Source organism: Rhinopithecus bieti, unplaced genomic scaffold (assembly GCF_001698545.2).
Source record: "Rhinopithecus bieti isolate Rb0 unplaced genomic scaffold, ASM169854v2 scaffold_32740, whole genome shotgun sequence".
In the NCBI taxonomy this organism is placed as follows: domain Eukaryota; kingdom Metazoa; phylum Chordata; class Mammalia; order Primates; family Cercopithecidae; genus Rhinopithecus; species Rhinopithecus bieti.
In genome coordinates this window covers 272,365-282,569 of record NW_016814617.1, presented here as the reverse complement: position 1 = coordinate 282,569, position 10,205 = coordinate 272,365, and the positions used below count along the sequence as shown (strand labels likewise).

The window sequence follows — 10,205 nt, the reverse complement described above, 5'->3', positions numbered from 1 at the left end:
AAAAAAAAAAAAAAAAAAACACACACGTTAAAACTGCACATGCATAATTTGTTAGAGCAAAATAATGTCTGAAAATTACATTTTCTTATTAACAATGAAATGTGGAAAAATTTGCCAGTGATCTAGACCTTATAATGTGCTAAAATGACAATGATAATGACTAAAACTATACCCAGGAAACCTGGATTTTAGAGGAATAATGGCCCCCAAAGAAAGCTTATAATGGCAAAATCTCAATCTATATAATTTTATAAAATAAAAATATAAAATTTACACTGAAGTAAGTCACCCTGGTGAAAACAATTTTAGTACATTTAATAATAATAAATGGAGTTTAACAGCTAAATCTCAAGCACTTTCTAAATGCAAAGTACTGTATGTTAAATGTTTTACAAGGATCACTTCTTTTAACCATCATAACAACCCTGAGACATACTTTATTATTCCCACTTTATGAATGAGGAAACTGAGGTACAGTGAGGCTAGGTAACTTACTTTAGCTCACAAAGCTTACAAAGTGATGGAAGTGGAATGTGAACACAAGCTGTCTTACCCAAATGTTCCTCAGTAGATTAGTCAAATTATGATACAGACACAAAATGCAAGCCCGTGCATCTTTTATTTCATGAGGCAAATCTATGTGTTAAATATAGATTTATTCAATGAAAAAGCAAAATGCAAAACATGGTATGTGTATGTGTGTGTGTATCATACAAAAAAAATATATATATATATAACAATATTAGATACCACTTGTGGGGAGGGGAGCTAGAAACTTAACTCACATCTTATACCAAATATAGTAGCATCTGCGGGTTCCACATCTGGGCATTCAACCAACTTCAGATCGAAAGTATTCAGAAAAAAATGGATAGTTGCACCTGTACTGAACATGTAGACTTATTTTTCTTGTCATTATTCCCTAAATAATACATTATAACAACTCTTCACATAGCAATTACATTGTATTAGGTATTACAATAAATCTGGAGATGATTTAAAGTACACAGGAGGCTAAGCAGATGTTACATGCAAACACTACACCATTTCATATAAGGAACTTGAGCATGCATGGATTTGGTATCCACAGGAGGTGGGTGGAATCGATACCCCTGAGGCTACTGAGGGACAACTGTACATTTCTGAATGTGTATGTATATGTTTTTAAATCATTAATTATAGAAAAAATCCTGATGAATTACATACTAAGAAATTAAAAGTAATTGTTACTAAAGGATGCGATCATTAAGGATTTTGAGGCTCTCTGTGAAACATTTACAACTTTCTTAATTTTTTAAAAGGAAAAGGTATTTTTGCAATAGAACAATGACAAAATCACAAACATTAGTGCTTCACATTCCCGGCCTGTCCCATCTGGCTCAGTCTTTGGCCTTCCCCCGAGACCCTTCCTGCTTACTGTGGGTTGGTGTCGTGCATGACTTGACACTTTCCTGGGGCAGCATCACCAACCTACCTTGGTTTACCTTCTTCCTGCTGCCAAAGATGACCTGTCTCTCCACCCATGTAATCCTACTCATTCCTCAAGACCTCCCACAAATGGAAATGTTTTTCAGCCCCTTCCATCTCATAAAGAAGCAAGATTTTCATTAAACTTTTAAAACAAAATTTTAATTCTGAACCATGCAACATATTTTGTTTTAAAAGGGGAAGAGGCCAGGTGTGATGGCTCATACTTGTAATCCCAGCACTTTTGGAGGCCGAGGTGGGCAGATCACTTGAGGCCAGGAGTTTGAGACCAGTCTGGCTGACATAGTGAAACCCTACCTCTACTAAAAATACAAAAATTAGCCATGTGTGGCGGTGGGCACCTGTAATCCCAGCTACTCAGGAAGCTGAGGCAGGAGAATCACTTGAACTGGGGAGGAGGAGGTTGCAGTGAGAGGAGATCACGCCACTGCACTCCAGCCTGGGCAACGGAGCCAGGCACTGTCTCAACTGAAAAGAAAAAAAAAACTGCCTACCTCTCCACTACATTACTCTCTGTTCACATCAAATTCTTTTTTTCTTTTCTGAGACAGAGTCTCGCTCTGTCTCTCTGGCTGGAGTGCAGTGACGCGATCTCGTTTCACTGCAAGCTCTGCCTCCCAGTTCAAGCAATTCCCGTCTTAGCCTCCCGAACAGCTGATGTTACAGGTGTGCGCCATCACGCCCGGCTAATTTTTGTATTTTTAGTATAGATGGGGTTTCACCATGTTGGCCAGGCTGGTCTTGAACTCCTGACCTCAGGTGATCCACCCAACTTGGCCTCCCAAAGTGTTGGAATTACAGGCATGAGCTACTGCCTCTGGTCCACATCAACTTCTAATTTACCTTTTAGTACTTATGTCTGGGCTTATCCAAGTTTTTGTTTACTTGATTACTACTTGTCTTCTACTAGAATGCACTTTCCACAAGGACAAGGACTTCAGAACCTTCTTAGATAAAGCAAGCAAGTCAGGGCTGCAGGGCTTGGTGAGGGCAGCACTGAGTGCATGCATGCCTGTGTGCAAAGGTGGGTGAATGGGGTTGAGTAGGAGAGAAGACTAGATTAGCTACCCTATTCCAAAAAAGAAACAAATCTCTTTTGTGTCCTCTCTATATTAATTTTTAATTTCCTTCAAGGTCTTCCTTTGCATTTACAACTTGGCTAACTGGTACAAGAAGCCTAGTTTCAGCCTGTCTTGGTTTTCAACATGTCTTCCTCACTAAGCTTAATCATTTCTAGCTTTTGATTTAAAGTGAGAGATGTGCCACTCTCTTCCTTTAACTTGAACACTTAGAGGCCACTGTAGGGTTATTAATTGGCCTAATTTCAATATTGTGGTGTATCAGGGAATAGGGAGGCTCGAGGAGAGGGAGAAAGACAAGGGAATGTCTGGTTAGTGGAGCAGTCAGAACACATACAACATTTATCAATTAAGTTTGCCAAAAAAGGATATTATGACTCAGATCTTCTTGAAGAAAAGGCTTATCCCAAGTTTATCCCAGTTTTAGTGAGAACTCTGGACTCAACTGAAACAAATCTCTTTTGTGTCCTCTCTATATTAACAAAACTAAAAATCAACCTACCCTCAAGGATTCTGCCATACCTCTGGCTAGAGAAAGTTTACAGCTTATTGTAAATTACTCTTGGGTCCTGCTTCTTCTGTGGTGATCCTCCCATATCACAGAATATTCTCAAAGAAAGGGGAAAGGAACTAAAGTTATATCTGATGGGATCTTAGAAATCATGCAATTCACTCCCCTCTTTCCATTTGGATATAGAACTGGTCCCAGAGAAGAAGACCAGTTTCAGGATAGTCCCAAGCACCCCTCTCCCCCAGCCGCCATCCTTGAAGTCCGTCCGAAGCTCATGAAATGCTCATTATCCTGCCAGCACTCATTATTTTGGGCAGGTGAAATGCTCATGACACTCCACTTACCATCCAACAGCCAGCTATACTGGGTGAGATTTTTCAGCTCATGAAGGGCCAGCCGAGTCATGACATCATCTGGGATGAGTTTCCCTTGATCAATGAAAGCCTTGGCTAACACGCCAATTTCTACAGCAAAGGGGGAAAAAAATCAGTAAGTGCATTTGTTTTATCCCATTCCAGGCACCTCGGAACGAGTTGCCCAAAGGGGAAGTCTGTATGGCATACTTATATGAAAATGTGCATCACCAACTTTTCTGATAAAAACAAAGGCTACGGCTGGTTGCAGTGGCTCACACCTGTAATCCCAGCACTTTGGGAGGCCGAGGCGGGTGGATCACCTAAGGTCAGGAGTTCAAGACTAGCCTGGCCAACATGGTGAAACCTCATTTCTACGGAAATACAAAAATTAGCCAGGCATGATGGCGGGTGCCTGTAATCTCAGCTACTTGGGAGTAGCTTGGATCTAGGCAGAAGGCGGGAGAATCACTTGAACTCAGGAGGCAGAGGTTGCAGTGAGCCAAGATCGCACCATTGCACTTCAGCCTGGGCAACAGAGCGAGACTCCATCTCAAAAACAAAAACAAAGGTTACAAAATAATCTAAACTTCAGATTCTTCATTATGGAAAAATATATAAATGTAAATATATAGACAGAAAAGATATTGCAAAGGTATAGACCAATATGTTAATAGTAGTCATCTCTGTGTAATAGAATTGAGTGTTTTTTAAAAATATGTATGTACTTTTCTGTATTTTCTACCAGAAAAAACTATGAAATAGCTGAAATTATTTTCTTTTAAAATAAGAATTTGAAATCATCATTATTCTGAAATGATTCAGTTTAAACGCCTGCTATCATGTTATTAAGGAGACTTTTCCAATCCTGTAAAACAGGTGCTGCTATTGTGACACACTTCCATTTTTAACCAGATTAGCATTGTGATTATGTCATATTTTTATTAACAAAACACTCTGGAAAATGATTTATGAACAATTTAATAATATTACCTACAACTATATGTCACTCTTATGCAACAGTATTTTAATTTCTTCATGTTCCCTTACCAAACTATTTCTATATCTTCAGAACTGTAATACCATCATAATCTGCATATCTACAATTTTATGTTCTTTTTGTCACTTAGCATTATTTAGTAAATACTTTTCAGTGGTTTTATATAGTCATTTCAGGTAACGATATTACACTCCAAATATATTTAGAAATAAATATATAAAATACACTTTATTACAGCAGTACTGTTGGACATTTAAATTGTGTAAATTAGTCTTGATTTTCCTCATCACCAAAGACTCTTGTTTTTTTCCTTTTCTTTTTTTTATTTCTCTTTGGGCGTATTTGCAATGAATAAATTCCCAGATGTCAGATTAAAGGGTCAAGGTATATATGAACATTTTCCTAACTCTTGGTATGAATTGCCATACTGACCCCAAAACAAATTCTAAATTGTCAGATTCATGAAACTTTAGATTTTAACCAAGAACAGNAGCATTATTTAGTAAATACTTTTCAGTGGTTTTATATAGTCATTTCAGGTAACGATATTACACTCCAAATATATTTAGAAATAAATATATAAAAATACACTTTATTACAGCAGTACTGTTGGACATTTAAATTGTGTAAATTAGTCTTGATTTTTCCTCATCACCAAAGACTCTTGTTTTTTTCCTTTTCTTTTTTTTATTTCTCTTTGGGCGTATTTGCAATGAATAAATTCCCAGATGTCAGATTAAAGGGTCAAGGTATATATGAACATTTTCCTAACTCTTGGTATGAATTGCCATACTGACCCCAAAACAAATTCTAAATTGTCAGATTCATGAAACTTTAGATTTTTAACCAAGAACAGATTCTAAATTGTCAGATTCATGAAACTTTAGGCTTTTAACTAAGAACAGTAACTGCATGGACACAGGCTGTCATGTGGCAGGTGTGCTGCTGGATTTGCAGACTGCACTTAGAAGAGGGTTTGGTAGATGTAGAGCTCAGAACACACTAAAACAGCCTTATACTTAATGTGTGAACCTCTTTGTCTCCAGGCTTTTGACCACTGCTCTGGGGAGGGAGAGCTTCAACCTCATCAACAGCATTTGGGGAAAAAAAATGTAAAAACATGCAATTCTCTAGGGCCAAGTCCCAAAAAAACCTGTTATTGGCCTCTCCCCTCACCTCTCACTCTTCAGGCCAAGCCCTCTTCTAAATCCCCAACCAGCTGCAACAGATGGGTTAGAAGATGGGGTTAATTAATAAATTACTTAATTTTATCAGTATATGAATAAGCCATAAGAAAAGATTCTCTTGCCACTTCTATATAATATTAGAGATTCTAGCCAAGGCAATTAGTCCAGAAAAGGAAATAAAAAGCATCCAGAAAAAAAGAAGTAAACCTATGTCTAAAGCCAAGGGTTTGAGTCCAGTCTAGGCAACATGGTGAGACCCCATCTCTACAAAAGATTTAAAAATTAGCTGGGTGTGGTGGCACATGGCTGTAGTCTCAGCTGCTCAGAAGACTGACGCGGGAGGACTGCTTGAGCCCAGGAGGTCAAGGCTATAGTGAGCCATGATCATGCCACTGCACTCCAGCCTGGGCAACAGAGTGAGACCCTGTCTCAAAAAAAAAAACAAAAATCAAACAAACAAAAAAACCCATAGAATTGAAAGTTCAGAAATAACCTTCAAATTTATAGTAAACTGATTTTTAATAGGATGCCAAAATAAATGAAGAAAAGTAGTCTTTTAACAAATGCTCCTGGGACACATAAATATCCAGATGAAAAAGAAAGAAGATGGACCTCTACTATGTATATAAGTTAACTCAATATAGGTCACAAACCTAAACGTAAGTGCTAAAGCTACTAAACCTTTTTTATTTTTTTTGAGATGGAGTCTCACTCTTGTCACCCAGGCTGAAGTGCAATGATGTACTCTTGTCTCACTGCCAACTCCCCCTCCCAGGTTGAAGTGATTCTCTTGCCTCAGCCTTCTAAGCAGCTGGGATTACAGGCGCCCACCACCATGCCTGGCCAATTTTTGTATTTTTAGTAGAGACAGGGTTTCACCATGTTGGCCAGGCTCAAACTCCTGACCTCATGATCTGCCCGCCTTGGCCTCCCAAAGTGCTGGGATTACAGGTGTGAGACACTGCGTCCAGCCTAAAAACTCTTAATGGAAAACACACGTATAAATCTTCATCACTATGCATTAGGCAATGGTTTCTGGATACCAAACCAAGAGCACAACTAAGAAAGGAAAAAAATAGATACATTAGACTTCATTAAAATTAAAAACTTTGTGCTTCAAATAACACCATTAAGAAAGTGAGGCCGGGTGCAGTGGCTCCTGCCTGCAATCTCAGCACTTTGGGAGGCTGAGGTGGGCGGATCACCTGAGGTCAGGAGTTCGAGACCAGCCTGGCCAACATGGTGAAACCCTCTCTCTTAAAAAAGAAAAGAAAAGAAGTGAAAAGACAATGCATAGCCTGGGATGGAAGAGCAATTTTGCAAATCATGTATCTCGTAAGGAATTGTATCTAGAACATTTAAAAAACTCTCATAACTCAACAATTAAAAAAAATTTTTAATGGGCATAGGATCTGAATACACATTTCTTCAAAGAAGATATACAAATGGCCAATAAGCGCATGAACACATGATCAACATCCTTAATCATTAGGGAAATCAAATGAAAGCCACAATGAGATACCACTTCACATTCACGAACATGGTTATAGTCAAAAAGACACATACAGGCCTACCCTGGAGATATTGTGGGTTTGGTTCCAGACCACCATAATAAAGTGAATATGTGAGTCACACAAACATTTGGGTTTCTCAGTGCACATAAAAGTTACATATTTACATTACATTGTAGACTATTAAGTGCAATAGCATTATGTCTAAAATAACAATGTACCTACCTTAATTTAAAATAGTTTTATTGCTAAAAAATGTTAATGATCATCTGAGCCTTCAGCAAGTCTTAATCTTTTTGCTGGTGGAGGGTCTTGCCTCCATGGCTGATGGCTGCTGACTGATCAGGGTAAAGGTTGCTAAACGATGAGGTGGCTATGACAATTGCGTAAAATAAGACAACAATAAAGTCTGCCTCATCAACTGACTCTTCTTTTCACCAACAACTTCTCTGATGCATGCAGTGTTGTGTGATAGTATTTTATCCACAGTAGAACTTCTCTCAAAACTGTAGTCTATCCTCTCAAACCTGCTGCTCCTTTTTCAACTAAGTTTAAGTCATATTCTAAATCCTTTGTTGCCATTTGAATAATGCTCACAGCATCTTCACCAGGACTAGATTCTATCTCAAGAAATCACGTTCTTCGCCCATTCTTTAGAAGCAACTCCTCATCCATTCAAGTTTTATCATGAGATTGTAGCAATCCAGTCACATCTTCAGGCTCCACTTCTAATTCCAGTTCTCTTGCTGTTTCCACCATACGTGTAATTACTTCCTACACTGAAGGCCTGAACCCCTTAAAGTCATCCATGAGGGTTGGAATCAACTTCTTCCAAACTCCTGTTAATGTTGACACTTTGACCTGCTTCCTGAATCATGAGTGTTCTTCCTGGCATCTAGAATGGCGCATCCTTTCCCTAAGTTTTCCTGTTTACTTTGCCCAAATCCATCAGAGGAATCACTATCTATACAGCAGCTGAACCTTATGAAATGTATTTTTTAAATAATAAAACTTGACAGTTGAAATTACTCCTTGATCCAAGGGCTACAGAATGGATGCTGTGTCAGCAGGCATGAAAACAACATGAATTTCCTTGTATATCTCCAGCAGAGCTTTTGGGTGACCAGGCGCATTATCAACGAGCAGTAATATTTTCAAATGAATCTTTTTCTCTGAACAATAGTTCTCAACAGTGGGCTTCAAATAGTCGGTAAACCATGCTATAAACAGATGTGTTGTCATCCAGGCTTTGTCATTCCATTTACAGAACACAGGCAGGGTAGATTTAGATAATTTTCAAGGCCCTAGGATTTTTGGAATGGTAAATGAGCATTGGCTTCAACTTAAAGTCACCAGCTGCATTAGTCCCTAGCAAGGGAGTCTGCCTGTCCTTTGAAGCTTTGAAGTCAAGCACTGACTTCTCTTCTCCAGCAATGGAAGTCCTAGATGGCATCTTTTTCCAATGCAAGGCTGTTTTGTTTACATTGAAAATCTGTTTGTCAGTGTAGACACCTTCATCAATGATCTTAGCTAGATTTTTCTGGATAACTTGCTGCAGCTTCTGCATCAGCACTTGCACTTTCATGTTACAGAGACAGCTTCTTTCCTTAAACCTCATGAATCAACCTCTGCTAGCTTCAAATTTTTCTTCTGCAGCTTCAACACATCTCTCCACCTTCACTGAATTGAAGAGAATTAGGGCCTTGCTCTGGATTGGGCTTTGGCTTTAGGGAGATGTGGCTGGTTTGATCTTCTATCTAAACCACTCAAGCTTTCTCTGTATCAGCAACAAGTTTGTTTCACTTTCTTGTGCTCCAGTGTTCACTGGAGCAGCATTTTTAATTTCCTTCAAGGTCTTCCTTTGCATTTACAACTTGGCTAACTGGTACAAGAAGCCTAGTTTCAGCCTGTCTTGGTTTTCAACATGTCTTCCTCACTAAGCTTAATCATTTCTAGCTTTTGATTTAAAGTGAGAGATGTGCCACTCTCTTCCTTTAACTTGAACACTTAGAGGCCACTGTAGGGTTATTAATTGGCCTAATTTCAATATTGTGGTGTATCAGGGAATAGGGAGGCTCGAGGAGAGGGAGAAAGACAAGGGAATGTCTGGTTAGTGGAGCAGTCAGAACACATACAACATTTATCAATTAAGTTTGCCAACTTACATGGGTGTAATTCATGGCACCCCAAAACAATTACAATAGTAACATCAAAGATCACTGATCACAGATCACTTTAACAGATATAATAATAATGAAAATATTTTAAATATTGCAAAAGTTGGCAAAAATGTGAAACAGAAATGGGAGATGAGCACGTGTTGGAAAAATGGGGCCAACAGCCTTGCTCGACAGAGTTGCCACAAAACTTAGATTTGTAAAAAAAAAAAAAAAAAAAATACAGTACCTGTGAAGCACAATAAAACAACATATGCCTTTAAAAACAAGTGTTAGGCCGGGCACGGTGGCTCATGCCTGTAATCCCAGCACTTTGGGAGGTCGAGGCAGGCGGATCACTTTGAGGTCAGGAATTCGAGACCATCCTGACCAACATGGTGAAACGCTGTTTCTACGAATAATACAAAAATTAGCCGGCTGTGGTGGCATATGCCTGTAGTCCCAGCTACCAGGGAGGCTGAGGCAGGAGAATTGCTTGAACCTGGGAGGCGGAGGTTGTAGTGAGCTGAATCGCACCACTGCACTCCAGCCTGGGCGACAGAGTGAAACTGTGTCTCAAACAAAAAAATAAATAAAAACAAATGTTGGTAAGAATGTGGAGAAACTGTAACCCTCATACATTCCTGGTAGGATTATAAAGTGATGTAGCCAATTTGTAAAACAGTGTGGTAGTTTTTTTAAAGGTTGAACACAGTTACCAAGCCCTGCATGGTGGCTCACACCTGCAATCCCAGCACTTTGGGAGGCCAAGGCAGGCATTTCACTTGAGGCCAGGAGTTCAAGACCAGCCTGGGCAACACAGCAAGACCATGTCTCGGCCGGGCGCGGTGGCTCAAGCCTGTAATCCCAGCACTTTGGGAGGCCGAGATGGGCGGATCACGAGGTCAGGAGATCGAGAC

General features: G+C 39.3%; 1 protein-coding gene across 2 annotated transcripts in view; it reads right to left on the bottom strand.

Annotated features, from left to right (window-relative positions):
* The window catches only part of AK3 (adenylate kinase 3), a 32,010-nt gene that overhangs the window by 8,372 nt on the left and 13,433 nt on the right, over window positions 1–10,205 (bottom strand). The window contains exons 1-2 of one of the 2 annotated variants that reach the window (XM_017851490.1): window positions 5,608–5,650; window positions 3,423–3,542 (exon numbers count right to left, since the gene is read on the bottom strand). In XM_017851490.1, the coding sequence (XP_017706979.1) occupies window positions 3,423–3,483 (61 nt within the window). In that variant the 5' untranslated portion in view covers window positions 3,484–3,542; window positions 5,608–5,650. Of the gene's footprint in view, window positions 1–3,422; window positions 3,543–5,607; window positions 5,651–10,205 lie in introns of those variants that run through there. The other variant, XM_017851489.1, reaches the window with a different exon arrangement.